The 20,090-nt window shown below is 45.8% G+C and overlaps 1 protein-coding gene across 4 annotated transcripts in view; it reads right to left on the minus strand.

The window, feature by feature from the left end:
- The window catches only part of LOC144093941 (uncharacterized), a 38,453-nt gene that overhangs the window by 12,623 nt on the left and 5,740 nt on the right, over positions 1-20,090 (minus strand). The window contains exon 2 of one of the 4 annotated variants that reach the window (XM_077627702.1): positions 59-349. In XM_077627702.1, the coding sequence (XP_077483828.1) occupies positions 59-349 (291 nt within the window). Of the gene's footprint in view, positions 1-58; positions 1,860-20,090 lie in introns of those variants that run through there. The other 3 variants (XM_077627704.1, XM_077627703.1, XM_077627701.1) reach the window with 3 other exon arrangements.

Below are 20,090 nucleotides of genomic sequence, written 5' to 3' on the forward strand. Positions count from 1 at the left end.
AAATCTTTGTTCGACACAATGCTTCTCTGTTGCTTGTATACAAACACTCAGCTCTCACCTTCGAAGGGCTGATCATTTCTTCGGTCTGTACCTTCTTCCACACTGCTATAGAGCTCAATGCAGTACTGGCCAGCTTCCTCTGCACAAAGATGAATCTTGTCACCAGCCGCACAGTCGTGGTCGCTGTCCTCTTCACTATCCGGGGCCGATGCAGCAGGAGCGCTGACGGCAGTTACAGCACATTCTGATGCAGGAGGAACGGTGGTGGTCACCGAACACTCTGGTGTAGGAGGAGCAGTCACGGTAGACTCCAACGTGTAAAGAACTGTACATGGACACAGTACGCGGCCTGCAATGGCGAGCAAATTCATTAGGTGCATGTGACACTGACAACTGCAGGGAAACTAACTGCATTCATATTAACAACCGAAAACAATAATTCATGAAACAACGGTATTTGTGCCACTGCAATCCAGATTGTTCAGGAAAAAAAAATGGCAAACGCTGATAATTATAACCCTCCATATAGTCTTAAAACTTGCCAAGCTGAAAGCCTCTAGCTCTATACAGTCCGGAGTTATATACAGTTGAGAGTCACAGTAAAGTAATGTTACGACACTAGAGACTAAATTGCTCAGTGCAACTTATTTCTGCACAACACTTTCCGCTAGTGGCTTGGTCAATTCTGCATTTAAGCCTGAGTGGAATGTGATAGCGACATGAAAAAGATGGGACAAGCGCTCTCTATGAATAGCAACGAATTGAGGGTTTAGTGTGTTGATCAGATGTGTTTCTCTGGTAGAACGCAGAAAGATGTCTCCAGAGGACATAATCTCCAGAGGAATGCAAAACACTGGACAAGGTATTTGAATTTCACAGTTAGCTTTCTTTACAGGTTTCTACTATGATAGCTTCATGTGTATGTGGGCCAATACAGCGTCAACTCTAACGTTAAGCTCTGGAAGCATATTCTCACTCTCAACAATCGTTGACATGTTCTCATCTGCCATCTCGCTACTGTAAGTGTGGGAGTGTTTGGTTCAACAATATAGTATTCCAGTTAGATGGCAGCGATTAGCTCATAACAGATATTTCAGTAGTGCTTCATGCTACAAATACGGGCAAACCGCACAACAGTCATGCTGGTAATAGCTCCCAAGACAGCAATACTTTCTTTCCTCACCCCCATACTACTTGAAGAATTGCTTTGAACAGGTAGAGATACCAAATATGCTAAAGCATGGTTTTAATGTTTTTTGTACAGTTGCTTAATTGATTTGAGTACAATTCAGACAAAAAAGGCAGGCACTAACAAGACTAATTAATACGATACCACTAATGAATAAGTACACAGAACAAATGTTTGGTTTGGTTTACGGGGTTTAACGTCCCAAAGCGACTCAGGCTATGAGGGACGCCGTAGCGGAGGGCTCCGGAAATTTCGGCCACCTGGGGTTCATTAACGTGCACTGACATCGCACAGTACACGGGCCTCTAGAATTTCGCCTCCATAGAAATTCGACTGCCGCGGCCGGGATCGAACCCGCGTCTTACGGGTCAGCAGCCGAGCGCCATAACCACTGAGCCACCGTGGCAGCTTACAGCTAAAAAAAAATGTGAAAAGTGAAAAACTGTGAAAAGTGAAAAACAATGTAAAAAAATAGAAACATGACAAGCAGGTAGACACATCAGAACAAATACTGCCCTCCGCTTACAAATCACAAGGCAAAAATTTTACGACCACAATGAACAAAAACAGGCGATGAAATCATACCTAGAAAAACAACGCTGGCAACTAGATGACAGATGAAAGGAAGGAGAGACACATGCGCTGAATAACAACTAAAATTTTATTTAGGAGTGTGTGTGTGTGTGTGTGTGTGTGTGTGTATATATATATATATATATATATATATATATATATATATATATATATATATATTGCTCCGAAATAAAATTTCAGCTGTTAGCCAGTGGATGTGTCTGTCCTTCCTTTCATCCGTTGTCTTGTTCCTAGCACTGTTCTTTCATGTATGCAGTATGAACTGGCCTGACACCTTGCCCAGAAATATAGGCAAAATCAAGAAAGGTGAAATATATGACCAGGCTATGTGGTGAATTATAAAGCGTCACACTAGAAAATGAGCATGATACGGCTATGTTAACATATCATCCCGGTCGAAATCAGTGAATGTACGGTTGCTCTATAGAACAGCAGCATGGCAGTACATGAATTGGTCTGCGTGTTCCATTCTAGGATTATGTCCACCCAAACACCATTGTAGCCTGCTATATACAACCTATGACAAAAGTATCCAGACTACAACGCATTCTTCAAGGTCATGCTGTGAAGCCCGTTCTGAGTCCCCAGCATTCCTAATACTTCAACAGTGAAGAAAACTTTTCCTTACTGCTCACAGGACTTGAACGGATTCTACAGCACTACTATTACACAACTTACAATTAAGCAGATGCCGTATGTGTGCAGTACCCTTTTCAACAAAAGGTGCACTTTTAAGTGCAACAAATTTTTTATGAAGTTCTGAGAAGCTATAGATCCAGATTCAAATGAAGGACACGGGTATATTGAACGGACTCTTTTTTTTAAGTTTGTTGTAAAAGAAGTAAGCTGATCTCTGCACTCCATGTGGAATGTTTGCAATGAGAGGTAGGGCACATTACTGGCCAACTCACAGCTTCTGCGTGTTGTTTTCGTTAAGTGCAGTTGGGGGCATCAAATTTTATAGCTTACAGGCAAAAATTGTTCATTACAATAATGCATTCTAGAGCTACTGCAAGCTAATTTGGGTGTATGTTCCTTGTTGGGCATGTCTTAAATTGTTTTTCAAACATGTTCTAGAACATGTTGATTCCATTTACATTTTTATGAAAAATTTTCTCCAAGTGATCTCTTCTTGCTCCCAAAGCTAACTACCTGTCACCAATACTTAAACTGGCTTCCTGTTTCCCAAGTTAGTTATACACCACGTTTCTATTTTGTGTAACCTAGATCGTTCAGTTGAGAAGTTAGAGTATTCGCTAGATAGCATCTCATGAATCTGTGTACACTTTAGCCCCAACAACAAAAGCTGCAAGTAACATTTGCATTTGGCGACAATGTCCATGCACAGCAAGTAACACTCCGAAGAAAAGACTCAGGCTTTTCAAGGCGCCAGATGAGCCCTTTTCTTTTTCGTTGTTCCACACGGTTGAAACTCTGAAAGTAAAAGAAAAATTGAAGCTCCATTTTACACCAAAATAATACACAAATATTAAAAAACAATGATGCATGTCAGATACTGTGTTTAATTTTTCCTCACTACCTCCTCTGCTAGCACAGAACATAAACCATTACGACCTCCTTAGAACCTTAATTTGGTCGTAGTCCTGCTCAGATTTTAAGCAGCACTCCCAAGGTTCATAAAAATGGATTATGATAACTTGCTTCATAAGGTGGTGAAAAGTATTTTGTGGTGTTCCAAACATCACTCAAAACACGTAAACAAGATAACAGATGTAGCGGTCTCTAAATAGTGAGCAAATAATGTTATATTATCTGCAGTTTGTCACCACCGATCCTAAGCAGCCTACCACGGGGAGCTAATAAATAAGTGACGAAAAGCAAAAGTGGAAAGCGTTGTGTTGTGTAGGGCCATCATGCGCCAAGCACAAGGTACATAAAAATTTTCTGCGGGTTTTTATAAAACTTGTGGAAAATGATCGGGGGTACAGGTGGCCTAAAATGTAAGTTATATACTGCCTAGTGATATTTGCCTGGGAAGTTCAGGCTCCCTACCAATCGAATAAAGACCCCAGCCTGCTTCTGAGGAATGAGAAATTGGCTGAAGTGTGGTTAAAAAAAGTCTCTTGATATAAATTACTCAATATTATCTGATCTACAATTTGTTTAAGAAACCTCCTCTCTTTAAAAACTTAAAAACCTGTGAAATGTGAACAAGGGCATCTTCACCTAAAAGTAATGTGGAGTAGAACGGTATGTGCAATGTAAAAAACTGCAAAGTGCTTTTTCCACAGTGATTAAAGTTTCCTACATGAAAATAAAACATGGTTTATTGTAAGCTCATCTCTACATAATTCACATTTGGGCTTCTCTTGTTCTGTCACTAGGAAATTATGTGTGAGGTGTGTGCGCCTTATACGAAGACAGCAGATAATCACTTCCTTGAAACGTTTTGCGTCGGTGCAAGAATTCCATTCTCCTAAAACCAACTTTAGCAAGTGTAGTTTGTTAGTTGCTTCATTCTCCCAAGCGGACTGCCATTTTTCTTTATTTTAATATGAACATTTAGTTTTTTTATTTGCATGTCACGAGCCTGCACAGCGCAGAGGTCTGCTCTCTCGCTGCCTTTAATTCTGACATGACTCGGCACCGAGCAAAGTTTTATATTTTTTCCTTGAGCTAAGACTTTTGTTATGTTATGCATGATCTCACCGAGCATCGCAGTGATTGCATTTCTAGAGTGGAGAGGTTTGAGTAAGCTGAGAGAGTCTGTGTAACTAATAGTTTTTATGTGGTTCTCATTTAGTATTCTTCTTAAGGCTAGGCATACAGCGTAACACTCAGCTATGAAAAGTGATGCACACTGTGGAGGTCAGATTATTTCCTTCTCAACCAATCAATAAATTTTCTCAGCGGAAAGCAATTTTCAACAATCGTAACAGTATGATCAAGTAAGCAGGTTAACCATGAGGCCGAGGAATATTTTGCTTCTCGTTGGTGTGCTTAAGCACCTAGCACTACAAGATATCAGTTCTGACTCAAACATAGCAAGTAAATCTGACATGAGCTTTTTATAGCGATTCAACATATGTGTGTCACCTTCGATCCAATGCCTACTTCGACAAAAACGCATGTGAAAGATGACACCACTATCTACTTTAAAGAATGATGTAGAAGGGAACGAAATGCATATCTGAATTACTTTTTGATTAAATAAATAAGCATATCTCAAAAATGTAATATAGCTCAAGAGCTCAGTGTGTGTTTTATCACCTGTAGCTGCATGTCGCTGTAACCTCGTTTAAATTTTCCAAGCGCTCATTGCTGATTTCTTTATGTGATGTGTGAGCAATTTCAGCGACTTCAAAGAAGCAGTAAGCCTTTGGATTTGTAACAAAATGAATGCCCTAATTCCACATACCACAAAACCTCGACTTGCAAACGTGATTCAACTACCAGGTAACATTGAATGCCAACCTATCAAGTGACAAAAAGCCTTTCCAAAATTGCATACCCCCATGGGTAAAGCATTCCACCAGTGAATTCCGATACACTAATTACAAAGGTATACAAAGGTGCATGTGTGTCTAGGAGACGGTCTGAAAAGATAAAGCTCATTTGAAAAAAATGTTTAAGGGTTTTCTCAAATCCACTGCTTGCGAGATATTATAGGGACTGCTGACGCTACTCACTATAAAGAGAGGTCCGGAACATAGGCCAAGCAGGCGTAATGTTTGTGAAAACTTGCCAGTACACGGAGCCACTGCATTATTTCTGCACTACGGGACTGCGCCTACGCGATCACCGCCAGGAACTCTTTTCTGCCGGTCGCGTGGATAAAGAGAATGAGATAGGAGCTCAGCCTTGCTCGACAGGTCTTCTTGCTGGCGAAGTTGAGCAACATGTAGTGTGGCATTGGTCCTCTCTATAGAGGAGATGCAAATACAAAGGAAGGGATCGGTTATGCTTCCTTCCCTTTTCATCACCTGAAGCACAATGGCGGTAACAAATGCAAGGTCGCTGACACATTAGTTCTGGATATGTAAGCCCAATTAATGGGATACCAACGCTTCGAATGAGCCGATTCATGGGCATCGTAGAAGAGGACAAGCAAAGCAGGACAACTTCTCCACGTTGAATGCCTGAGGTGAAGAAGCTCCGATTTAGTGTTAAAATTCGCAAAGTTTGGCAATGAAGGCACGTTATTCCAATCCAGACAGGTGCGTGTGCTTTACCATTTTACAAACACAACGACAGATTGAAGGACATTTCACGATAAGCTGGACATGGTACGACTGCTAACAGTAATGTTCTTTGCGGACCTGCTGCCACGTAGTTTACTTTATGCATCCATCCTGGGACCGCTTTGAACCGGCGGACAGTGCAGAATACTGTTTTACACTTTGCAGCGTGGAGATCTTGCAAAATGAGCCGTGATGTATGTATTTTGACGTGACAATAACTAGTATAGGTGTGACCACTAATAGACATCACAGTGGAGGAATCTAAGGCTGCTCCCACCACCCTGAATTATTTATTGTGCATGATATATCACAGCAAACACGTCCTATAGTTTTGCCTGCTTCAAACGAGATCGCTGGGAACATAGTTAATTACGCCACGCTCAGAAGCCAAACGCCATGGCAACTAAGCCTTAGAAATGGTGGCAGCTCGAAGCACTGATTTCTCGCGAGACTTTGCGAGTGTGATATCTGTAATGTTAACACTAATGTCATGCGTTCGTCAGCCTAGCCTCAAAGCCTGCATTTCTGCTGATCCATAAGCATTCTTTAACTACCTAAGCATTAACGAGCAACAAAAAAGAGCTCTCATGAATTGTAGCTCCATACCCATGTATCATTGTTTATTCCAGCTGTTTTATTCGTCATTCCGTTTTGCGCTTTTTATTCATCATGCTGAACCTGTGCAGCCGCTCCATTTCAGCTCACTGATAAAAGGGACTCATCTGGGTTTCCATCGCTGATATTTAAACAATCACCCAAAGATAAGCCACCAGTCACCGGCAAAAGGTCGGCACACATCAAAAACATTCGGTTTTCAGCACACTCAGTGCGGCAATTTTTTTTTAACAGAAATTAAGATGTTCCCATGATGGACTTAACCGGCAGCTTCCCGGACAGCATGGAAATATTTGTTTTCTGGAGTCAAAGGTAACAACAGCCTGGAGTAATAGGCATGTCCGAGTACATCACACCGGCATGAAGACTGCAAAAAAGGCAAACATGGTAGCAGACACGAGGCTGAAAGAATGGCCCGCATTGGAAACCTCGAATGCATTGCAAAGTGTTTCTGCTGTATAAATATTACCATATAATTGCCTCATTTCTCTAGTAAATCCTCTTCTACCAGGCATCGCTGCATGTAAACACGGCAGAAAGCAGCGTATCTACACGGCACAAGGAGGAGACGAGACATCCTGGGCACTGATACACATCCCATAAGCAAACAGTCCAATAATTTGAAAATTGCCCCGAGTTTTTAGTGATTTATTTTGTCCATGGTGGTTGACAGCAAGAAGAGGGTTCCTCATCATGCTCTTTACCCTTGCAGAGGGCGAGAGAAAAGCAACAGCTCAGAATCTATGAGAGAGGACGAACGATAATATAAACTTATTCATTCTTCATACCCTGTGTGCGGGGCTTTAATGATGTCAGCGCACAGCGACTTTATTGCGCCGTGAAAATCATTGCCAGATGTTCAATGCTGTTTTACTCGATTCATTTTGCATTCATTTCTACCTTTGTTTCCAAACGCTTGCAAATGAATGATACAGCAATGATTCCTGCTACTTAGTCTCATTGCAGGAAAAGAAAAACAAACCATAAGCGGAAATAAAGAATGGCCACACAATGACACTAGGGCGTTGTGTCTCACTGACCATCAAAGCCAAAAATATGCTGACTTTTCACTGGAAGAAAGAAAAGCTTTCCAACTTTATTCATAAGAACAGTTTTAAGCTGCTGTCCTTTACATCTTATATGAATCGACTCTGTAAAACGGCAGAGAGTGAAAACTTGTAGTTCCCGACACTGAGGAGAAAACAAAATCAGACAAAGCCTAGACGATAGGGCATTAGAAGAATTATCATCCTAAATATATTATTATGAGATGAAGTGAAGTTCCTGACTGCTCAATCTCTGCCTCATTGCAGTGCTGGTAATTCCTTGCGTCAATTTTGATAACGCTGTTAAAATCCGTGGAAGAGAGCAGCCCCAAAGAGATAGTAATTATTATGGTGTTTAACACAAGGAGGTGACACATGGGCTAACGAGGGTTGCTATAGTGATGAGTTTTGTATTACACTAGGCCCTGGGATCTTTCAACTGTGCTGGCATTGCACTGCACATGAGGGTTCGTGTATATCAGCATCATATAAATTAGGTCACTGCTGCCGGCATTGAACCCACGACTTCGAGCCCAGTAGACGAACTCCAAAGCCATTGAGCCACCATAGAGGGTGCAAGTTGGTAGCAAGTTTTCACCGTCTCCACGTGATGCCCTAGCCTTATTTTTTTACTTCCAAACTATGACTCTAAAGGCGGCAATATGGTTTTGAAATATATGCAGTGTTGGACGACTTGCCTTTTAAAACATTTCTCTTCCTTTCAGTGCTGCCAGCATGGCAGAAAACCGTTGTACTGCATGATAATGTGGAATATGACCATCCAGTGAGCGCTTTCACTTATGCTATGCTAAGAAAGAAACTTCAATTTCGAGAAGCCCGGTTTTCGTCACCTGAAAAGTTTATTTTCATCCTAGCTCGCTCTCCTTACTTCCAAACCTAACTTCTTTGAAACCAATACCTAAACTGGTTTCCTGTTTCCCAAGTTAGGTATAATATACCCTATGTTTCTCTTTTGTGCAACTCTGCTGTTACATTTGGTTCGGTTTGGTTTATGGAGGTGTAACGTCCCAAAGCAACTCAGGCTATGAGGGACGCCATAGTGAAGGGCTCCGGAAATTTCGACCAGTGGGGTTCTTTAACGTGTACTGACATCGCACAGCACACAGGCCTCTAGAATTATGCCTCCATCGAAATTCGACCGCGGCGGCCTGGATCGAACCCGCGTCTTTCGGGTCAGCAGCCGAGCGTCATAACCACTGAGCCACTGTTACATTACATACGGTTCAGCTCAGAAGCTAACCAGAATGTTATCGCTAGAAAGCCTTTCATGAATCTGTATACACTTAAGCCCCAACTGCAAAAACTGCAATCTTCTGTTTAGAGCCAGAACCATGGCCCATCTGCACTCTACAACGATGTCTAAGGACCAAGCAACTCTCCAAAGAAAAACCACCGGCTCTTCACGGCCCCAGTTGATCCTGTAATTTCTATTTCGTAGTCCATCATGGCTGGAACCCTGAAAATGGAATAAAAACGGAAGGTCATGATTTTAAAGCAGATTAATACCCCAATATTTGAAAACAATGTTTTGTGGCAGACATTAAGCTTTACTGCGTTACCAAGCAGCTCTTCCAAGGTTCATTAAATATGGTTATGGCATCATGCTAAACAAGGCGATAAAAGGTATTTTGTCTTGTCCTGAACATCACTCCAGTTATGTAAACAAGAAAACAGAAGTACGGCCTCCAATTGCTGAGTAAATCATGCTATAATATATGGAGTTTGTCACCACTGAACTCAAGCAGTCTACCATCTGGGAGCTAACAAATAGGTGACAGACAGCAAAAGGGGCAAAAAATTTTCCACAATTTTAATAGTACAGTATAATCAACAAAAAGCAAAAGTCAAGGCGAGGAAAACTGTGCTAGTTCTTAGTGCACTTAGGTACCTGGCATTGCGAGATATAAGTTCCAACTCAAACACCACCAGCATTTCAGAATGAATCTTGCATGACTAATGATTCAATGCAAGTCCATCATCTGCGATCGAAAGCCTACCAGAAAAAAAAACATACAGGCTGAATGCGAACTGCATTATCGAAATAAAGCATGATGGAGACGGCAGCCAAATGAATATCTGAATTTAATGATTAGATAAGATAAGCGTACCTCAGAAACGTGAAATAGCAAAGATAGATAGTGTGTGTTTCATAACCTGTGCCTGTATGATGATTTAAAATTTTACATGCCATTTTAACTGATTTCTTTAATCATGTGCGAGTTATTTCAGGGCGAAATCTACTGATTTATATATACATACAGAAGCATGCGGTAAGCATTGGGATTTGTGATAAAACAAATGCCTAAGTTTCATATACCAAACATCCTCTATGTACCAATGCTACTACGAGGGCTTGCGAGGTGTTATAAAGACTGTTAATGGTACTCACTATAAAGGTAGACCAGGAACATCCGCCAAACATGCGTACAGTTCATGAAAATCTGCCTGCATAGTAAACAGAGCTGGTGCCTTAATTTTGCGCTACAATATTAATTGTCTGCTACCTCCGCCAGGAACTCTTTTCTGCCGGTCGCATGGATAAAGAGTACAAGGCAGGCGCTCGACCTTACTCTGCAGCACATCTTGCTGATAAGTCGAGCATTGTGTCAGCTTCATTTAAATGATGGCACACCAGCTGGAATTGATCCCGTAGCTTCAACCACTGAGCCATCACGGCTGGTCTGCGGGAAATAAGCTTTAGCAGCAAATTTTACCGTATTCTAATGATGCTCTAACCGCATTTCTTTGCTTCAAATTTCATCATCGGCAAAGGCAGGATTAATTAAGGCTTCGAGATAAGATATTCTGACTCGGACTTGCCATGTAGATCCCCTCTCATTTCTTCACAGTGATGCTGGCATGGTATAAGAAAGTTGTAATGCAGCGTAATCAGAAATAAGACCCTCCAGTGACCGCTTTTTTATCATGTGTGGTAGAGAAGAAAGCATAAATTTCGAGCAGCCCCTTTTTTTTTGCTAGAAAAGATTAATTTCCGAAATCAAGCCAAAGTGCTGCAAAGATCATTAGGGATGCCTCAAGTGAGAAGGAATCTATGAGAGAAGAAATGCTTGGCAGAAGTTTGTAGCCAAAAGAAACAGCAAGTGCTACAAAAAAGACGTGCGCAAAATTTTGCACCTTAGCTGACTTTCACAGCAAGCACCTGGCAAAGGCCGTCCAAAGAGAAATGCTTGAAAGTATACATGCTTTCTTGCCACAAAATCAAACGCCATGCTCATGGGACACTGACGCAGCGACGCATTTTCAAACACTTTGTTTTAATGGATACCATGCATCAAGGTATATCACGGGGAAATGCTCCTAAGCATGCAAACGTCACCCAACTTTCTCTGCTGGCCTGACGTCGCACCATGGAGGCAGTGTTTAGCACATACGTCTATTCCGAAATGGCAGGCTGGGCTTGCCCCACATTGTATGAGCAGCAGCTATAGGCCCTCTTCAGAAAAAACAATTGAAGTGTGCTGTCAAAAGATACATTGGTAAGTAATTTAGTACATGATAAAAATGCGATCAATTTTATTTTATTTTCGCGGAACTAAATGAATTGCTAACAAACGCAACGAGATGGTCTTTTCCAACATAATTATCAAATTAAAGCCAAAGAGTGAGCTGCAAGCGATGTAATATCTCGTAATATGCCGTTGCAATGGGTCGCATAAAAGCAATGCTGAACGTTTGTTAGCCAAACTAGTATGAACATATACCCCAAAACTAAAATAAATGGCTGTGGTTTAGCTCTGGTCAAACCTGGAGTGACGCGACAGCTGGAGCTGGCCGAGTGGAACTCGCTCAGACGAATTGCAAAATCAGTCTTTCGCCGCTGCGTTTCGCTGGGCATTCCTTCATCTTCGTCGCTGGACGTGGATTCACTCTCTCCCCCTCTCTACACCTCCCCCATCGGTTTCGCCGGCGTGCCGCGCCACCGCCACGCTGAAGGCTCGAAATGCTAGCGCAATGTAAGCGCGCGGCGCGCACTAGTTGCGTGTGCTGGCGTCACTTTGCGCATGCACACCACTGACGAGGCGGGCGGCGTTTGCTCCGCCGTCGGCGCAGCGGCGAGGCGCGCTCACTAGCTGGGGGCTATGACGTCACTCCGCGCATGCGCACTGCTGGCGGAGCGGTGGTGCCACGGCTCAGCGCGCAGCCGCGCTGACCTCGCGAAGTGGGTGGCGTAGTGTAGCTATCGCTACAGAAACACACATTAGCGCGGAACGGTTCAGCATAGTAAATGGTAATGATCAGCATCATTTTGGTATTTGGAGCCGTGATGCCCTATTTATGGCTCCAATTACGTGCTAGAGACGCCACCTTGCCCCTCGGCATCAATCTACTGAACCCTACCTATCCATTGAATCACTGTCTTTTTTTTCGTTTTAACGAAAGTCTTATCTTTCGAGTGCCAACATGAGACTTTAACCTCTAGTGATAAAGAAAATATCGTTTACAATAATAAAGATCTAAAGTTCCAGCTTCGCACGTCCATACTGGTCTCAACCACGACCACTAGAATAGAGGAGGGCACATTTTTTAGGAATCACCTGACCCCACATTATTCATCAGCCACTCATTTCCGTGACCATGTTTTTGCAGTCTCCATTCGAGGGTGGGCTGGGGTGAAGAGTGCGAGGCTGGCTGCTTCAGTATCGAAACTTGCACCATTACATATACGTACGCTTGCCCTGCGCTGTGCCGCACTTCTGCCCCCCAAATGCCAGCCAGCGGACAACGCACTGACAGAAGATAGCAGACTGCCCGTTGGTCTTCGCCGGATTCACCTCATGCGATAAAGCGACAGAGAATTGATTTTATACACAACGAATTGAGTTGTGCTTAATGGCACATAGGCAGCTTGGGCCATCGGAGGAGGAAGAGGAAGACGTTGTTCGGTCTACTGTCGCCTCAGTTATGTTTCTTTTCCTAATTTTGCCTAATTTACCTAGTTTTATTTTAATATTCGAGGACGGCAGCATCTTCAAGGCAGTACTGTGCCTATGAGAAGAGTACGGCTGCTCCGGTGCCAGCAAGCCTAAAGGGACCATGCCAATTTAAGGAGGCTGGCTCGAAAGAGGCGGTCATTGCTTCCCAGGCTGTGGAGCGACCAGAACATGAAGACGACCACCCGTCCAGCGAGACCTCATCGCTTAGCGGGGATGAGTCAATGATCGTAGACGGTGACGAGACAGTGGCCAATATGGCTGACGTGGACGAGGGCTTCATGTTGGTGAGACATCGCAAGCAACGAACGGTCGGGATTCCGGTAGTGGTTGAGCCCACAGAGAAAGGGGTTGATTTAAGAGAGAAGAATCCCATCTTACTTTTCGCGGCCATTCAATCACTGCTGGGATCAGCTCCGATTCGTAGTCGGTTACCATGCACGCGGGCCTCTTCAGCTGGATATCTCGACGGAAGAGCAGGTTGACAAGCTCCTACAGAGCTCTCAAATTTTTGGCATCAAAGTTAACGTGCGGTTGCCCCATTCCTACATGAAGAACACCGTTATTATTAAGGGTGTACCAAAGTGGTATTCAGAACGCGACCTACTTGATTATCTGAAACCACAAGGTGTTCTGCACGTGAAATGACTTGTGCGTCGTGTGGAGTCTCCAGGAAAAAAATGGGCTGCGAAACATATCAACTCTCTCCTGTTGGCATTCGCTCCCAACTCAGAGCACCCCGAAAAAATTGATCTGGGATTCACAAAACACGCAGTTGCAGATTTCACTGAAGCTCCCCCACGGTGTTTAGATGCCAACGGATGCCAAAGTTTGCACAAAGGATCGACGCTGTAAGCGGTGCGGAGGCGACCACGACCTTAAAACCTACTGTGATTGAATGTGTGCGTAGATGGTGTCTCCTGGAGCGCACTACATTATAATGTGAGTGAATGTGTGTATGTATTGTGGCACTACAATGGCCTATGTTCGACTATGAGTACTGAATATGTGCATAGATGGTGACTTCTGGAGTCGACTGTGATGTGGACTGTGTGGATTGATTGTGTGCATAGATGGTGACTGCGGGAGAGAATGTGTGCTATAAGAGACTGTGCGCATAGCGGGGTAGATGCGACAGGCTTTAGGACATTATTAATATATAAGGGACGCTACGGTGGAGCAATTGCCGGCAGATAAAGCAAGCCTAACCCCACCTGTAGCATTCAACACCTCAACTCAACTCAGCTAAGGTCATCATGCACCAAGCACAAGGTGTAGGAAGTTTTCTTGGGAGCTTTATAAACATGTGGAAAGTGATATGCGGTGTAGAGCCTAAAAGGTTTGTACTATCTAGTAATAACAGAGGAAATGAGATTTAAAAATGGCTAATGGTAAAAGCCTTAAAGAAGGTAAAGTAGCCTCAGCACCTATCATTGGCTGGGCAAGGATCTCGAGGCTCCTAACCAATCAAATAAAAAACCTCAGCCTTCTCAGGATTGAGAAAGTTGCAGAGGTATATTGTATTGTAAACGGGACCACAGGATCAAAGTTTAGTTTTTCAAGAATGCCTGCTCATTTTAAAAAGCTAAAAACAAGATATGTTAAGAATTGCAGTGTCGGATGAAAAGGAACGCATTCATGACAAATTCAGTAAAATACTCCTTTCTTAGTTTTTCCAGTTTCGCGCAAGGGAATAAAATGTGTGTTAACTGTAAGTTGATCTCCACATTTTTCACAAACAGGTCTGTCTTGTTTGTTAGCAGGAAGTTGTGTGTATGTGTTTGTAGCCTATTAGGAGACAGCAGAGAATCACTTCCATGAAACATTCCTGGTGCACACATGGCTTCCATTCACCTAAAACCGGCTTCACCAAGTGTAGTTTATTTTTTAATATGTTGTTCCAAGCCGACTGCCATTTTTTTCCTTAATTTCTGCTGTACTAACTTCAAGCAATCTTTCTGCTCTGCAAGCAACAAATCTGCTCTCTCGTTGCCTTTTATTCCGACATTACTTGAGACCCAGCTGAGTTATATCCTCGAGCTGTGGTTGTCATTATATCTTGTATGGCGACACCAAGTATAGGAGTGAATGCATTTCTAGGGTGGAGAGGCGAAAGTACGCTTAGGGAGTCTGTAAATCATACTGTTTGTGAGGTTATCGTTTACTATTTTTGTAGCGATAGCTACATTACGGTAGCATTTCGAGCCTTCAGCGTGGCGGCGCCGCCACCCTGTGGCTGCGGGCTGCCCTGTGGCTGCGCCGCCACGCTGTTATGGGTTGGTTGTTGCAAATGGGTTGCAAGCCCCAAGGGTAGCGTTGGCCTGGCGGCCTGGGGCACAGCTGGAAACATCCGAAGGTCCTGGCAAAGGATGAGTCGACTGCCAACAGAACAACTTGTTTATTCTAGCATCGCAAGAGAGCAGCCGGTCAGGGCGACCACGTTACTCGACGGAAGAAATCGAAGCCTCATCTTGGCGTCCGGGGCAGCTGCTTTTATACCCTCGGAGTCGAGGGCAAGAAGGAACGGCTCGGGATGAGGCGCACGAGACGGCGACGCACGGACATGTTGAAACGTGACGTGACGCGTCCGCCGGGCCGGCGCCGGTCAGACCTCCTCGCTTCCCAGTTGGGGAGCTCCTCTCCCCGGCTGCCGCGCTTTGACAAGCGTGGGCACCAACACACACACACACACACACACACACACACACACACACACACACACACACACACACACACACACACACACACACACACACACACACACACACACACACACACACATAGACACGTGGCATTGAAACCTGCCTGGACGCGCTTGGCGGGAGGCGGGGCGGCAGCACTGAACGGGCCCAAAATCACCGCCACTTTGAACGAAGCCCCGGCGTCCGTTGCATCCGCGCCGACTATACCGCGCGTCGTAGGCGAAACGTAACAGACCGCCCCGCCGGGAGGAGATCCCGATGGTTAGGGGACTGCATCCGCTGTCCGGAGGGATGTCGCTCGATGATGCTCGTAATCGAAATCGGCCGTCCCTCGGCGTTGCTTGAGCGCAGCGCACAGAGAAGGCCTCGTTCTCAGGTTCAGGTTCACCCAGGACACTGCAAAGTGACTTCGGGAGAGTTGCCATTTTTGTTCTCGTTCCCAGCAAGCGTTAGAACTACGCCGAAACGCAACCGCTCAGTCAGCAAGCACGAGACAACCCTCAATAAGCTCTGCCAGGCTCTTTCCCCTTTTATACTACTGCCTAGTTCCTTACAGTAGTCAAGCAGCACTCAGAACGCGTCCACAAATGGGAAAATTGCACTAGAAAGCACGTCATCACTTTGAAACACTAAACAAAAGCAATATGTTAAAAATCCTGCCTCAGGAAGAAAACATCCGTAACAAACAACTTTGAGGCGGATTCCTACGTTAGGGGCCTCGACTTAAGCCATCGGCGTTACCGTTGAGACTCCCCTTTTTGTAACGCACCTCAAAGGAATATTGTTGCAAAGCGAGGCTCCAGCGCAGGAGGCGGCCATTTTTGGGAGAGATGGTCTGCAGCCATTGGAGAGGGCAGTGATCCGTCTCAATGATAAACCTCGAGCCGGCTAGGTAGCATGACAATTTCTGAACGGCCCACACGAGACACGCACACTCTTTCTCGGTGGTGCTGTACGCCTGCTCACGACAGGTCAGCTTACGACTAGCATACAGGACGGGGTGTTCCACTTCTCCATTTTCCCGTTGGCACAGTACAACGCCCATGCCTCGCTCACTAGCATCGCACTGAACAACGAACCCTTTTGTGTAGTCTGGCGATAAAAGCACAGGCTGGCTTGTTAGGGCGCTCTTTAGGGCGCTAAAAGCTCTTTCCTTTGTCTCGCCCCAGACGACTGTTTGGGGCTCTGTTTTTCTTAGAGCATCCGTCAGGGGAGCCGCGATATCGGAGTACCTGGGGATGTACCTCTGATAGTAGCCGGCGACACCTAAGAACGACCGAATATCGGTCTTCGTGCGCGGTTGCGGGAAGTCTCGCACAGCGGCCACCTTTATTTCAGAGGGGCGGCGACGACCCTGTCCAATCACGTGACCGAGGTAGACAACCTCGGCCTGTGCTAATTGGCACTTGGGAGCCTTGACTGTCAAGCCCGCTTCGCGCAGGCGGGTTAGCACTGCCCGCAAGTGTGCCATATGCTCAGACCAGGATGCGGAGAATATCGCTACGTCGTCTAAATACGATAAAGCGAATTCTTCCTGTCCCCGCAACACTTTGTCCATGAGGCTTGAAAAGCAGTATGGCGCGTTCTTCAAACCAAAACTTAAAACTTTAGGACGGAATGTTCCCATTGGTGAAATGAACGCCGCATACCTACTAGCCTCTTCTGTAAGTGGAACCTGCCAATAACCCCTGACAAGATCTAGGGTGGAAATAAACTGAGCGCTACTAACTTTCTCAAGGCGCTCCTCGATGTTAGGGATCGGATAAATTTGATCCTTAGTGATGGAATTAAGCCTGCGGTAGTCGACGCAAGGACGAGGTACCTTGCCCGGTACCTCAACTAAAATCAAAGGGGAGGTATAATCACTCTCACCCGCCTCAATAACACCGAGCTGTAGCATTTCCTTTACCTCAGCCTCCATAATATCGCGCTGGCGGGGTGACACCCGGTACGCCTTGGATCGTACTGGCTCTGGGGAGGTAAGTTCTATTTCATGAGTAAGGACAGAAGTCCTACCAGGCCTCTCAGAGAACTGACCTTGAAACTCTTGTAAGAGTTGGTGTAGTTCGGTTTTCTGCTCAGGCGACAGCGGTGCTTTACTGATTAAGTCACTAATGACCTGATCGGTGTCTTCCCTGTTCGTCACTGAGCCTAGTCCCGGAAGCTCGACCGGAAGCTCTTCGGGAACGTTTACCATCATACACACCACTGCTTCCCGTTGTCTATAGGGTTTGAGCAGATTACAGTGGTAAACTTGCAGTGCTTTCCGTTTTCCTGGCAGACTCACCACGTAGTTAACGTCCGACAGTTTCTGAACAATCCGTGCTGGGCCCTCCCACTGCACGTCGAGTTTGTTTTTTAGCGATGTGCGCAATATCATTACCTCATCGCCCACCTCAAAACAACGGGCCCTGGCTGTCCGATCATAATAAACCTTGGCCCTCTGCTGGGCCTTTGCCATTGCTTCACCTGACAACTCCTGTGCCCTTCTTAAGCGTTCGAGGAGCCTGAGCACGTACTCGACCACGACTGGGTCGTCGCCCCTGCCTTCCCACGAGTCTCGAAGCATGCGAAGCGGAGACCGCAGCGAGCGACCGTACACCAGCTCAGCTGGCGAAAACCCCGTAGCCGCATGCGGCGCGGTCTTTAATGCAAACATCACACCAGGCAGACACAGCTCCCAATCACTTTGTTGTTCAAAACACAATGCTCTCAACACGCGCTTCATGACGGAGTGGAGCTTCTCAACGGAATTCGACTGTGGGTGGTACACTGAGCAGTGTAACAGCTTTACCCCACACCTTTCGAGAAAGGCTGTCGTCAAAGCGCTAGTAAACACTGTGCCCTGATCTGACTGGATTTCCGCAGGAAAACCAACTCGCGCAAATATGGACAGTAGTGCATTGACTATCTCAACTGAGCTGAGTTCTTTAAGCGGCACTGCTTCAGGGAGCTTTGTCGCTGGGCAGATCACAGTCAAAATGTGTCTGTACCCCGTGGCTGTTACCGGCAGAGGTCCCACTGTATCCATAACGAGCCGCCCAAAAGGTTCCGTAATGATAGGTACCAACTTCAACGGCGCCCTCGATTTGTCCCCTGGTTTGCCAACCCGCTGACAGGTGTCACATGTCCTCACAAAGTGTTCTGCGTCACGAAAACACCCTGGCCAATAGTACTCTTGCAAGAGACGGTCCTTAGTCTTCTTAACTCCTAGGTGTCCGGACCACGAACCGCCATGCGACAAGCACAACAGAACCTGACGGTAGCACTGAGGCACGATCAGCTGATCGAACTCCACTCCCCTGCGGTCTAGATACTTCCGGTACAGGACCCCACCTCTTTCCACAAAACGAGCATTTTTCTTGGCGATACCTTCCTTGACATTGCAGCGCATGTTTTCTAGGCTGCCATCCTTTTTTTGCTCGGCTATCAAAGCCGACCGGCTGACTTTTAGCAACTTATTAAGTCCATCTGACGTAGGCGCGATGAGCAAATCTGCAGATAGCTCTTCTAACTTTCCCGTGTCGGGCATTTCCTCTCCAGTACCTGGTGCCTTCAACGCTACAGGCTCAATTTTATTCAGTTCGGACGTGCTCTGAATATCAGCTTGCTGCGCCTCCGACCCTTTCTCATTGTTCGACAACGTCGGCCCCGCAACTACCGCCTTTGCAGCGAGCTCCCGAACTCTCGATCTGGTTAAGGCCTGCACGCTAGCCTCACCAAACAAAAGCCCCTTCTCGCGCAGGAGGTGATCGGACCTGTTCGAAAATAGGTACGGGTACTGGGGGGGGGGGCAGCATAGATGACCCTGCGGCCTCCGTCTCAATTGCTCCGAAAGGTCCTTCAATCAGCACTTTTGCTACGGGCAGACACACGCTATGAGCTTCCACGGCTTGCTTGATCCATGCGCACTCGCCCGTGAACATATCGGGTTCTAGAGGGGTGAACTACATCCATTGTAGCTGCGGAATCACGAAGCACTCGGCACCCTTTCCCGTTCACGAGGAAGTCTCGCATGTAAGGCTCGAGAAGCTTCATGTTCTCGTCAGCGCTGCATAATCACAAAAACACGACTTTTGTTTTTGTTTCTGGACACTGCGCCGAAAAGCGACCCGGCTTCTGGCACGTATAACACACGCGCGCTTGCCTCGTCTCGAACCGCTTTCTGCGTTCGGCTTCGGCTGCCGCCGTCTCCTTAAGTTCGGTCGGACTGCTTTCACTCGCATCCGCACTACGTGTGTCCCCCCTTGCTCTCATGGGTGTGAACTTCGGCCTCTCAGACTTGGAGCCAAATTCACCCTTTTGACCGTCCTTAGCTCCGCGAGCCCGACGCGTCACAAACTCCTCGGCTAGCTCGGCGGCTTTAGCCACTGTACTAACGTCTGGCCTATCCAAGACCCAGTACCGCACGTTCTCAGGTAACCGACTATAAAACTGTTCCAGTCCGAAACACTGCAGAATTTTCTCGTGGTCACCAAACGCTTTCTCTTCTTTGAGCCACTCCTGCATGTTTGACATAAGCCTGTAGGCAAACTCTGTATATGACTCACTTCTGCCTTTTTCATTTTCCCGAAACTTCCGACGGAACGCCTCCGCTGACAGCCTGTACTTTTTTAGCAGACTCGATTTCACTTGGTCGAAATCCTCTGCCTCCTCTCTCTTCAAGCGAGCGACTACGTCGGCCGCCTCGCCGGGTAACAAAGTGAGCAAGCGCTGTGGCCACGTTTCCCGAGAGAACCCCTGCTTCTCGCACGTTCGCTCAAAGTTAA

Source organism: Amblyomma americanum, chromosome 6 (genome assembly GCF_052857255.1).
Source record: "Amblyomma americanum isolate KBUSLIRL-KWMA chromosome 6, ASM5285725v1, whole genome shotgun sequence".
NCBI lineage: Eukaryota > Metazoa > Arthropoda > Arachnida > Ixodida > Ixodidae > Amblyomma > Amblyomma americanum.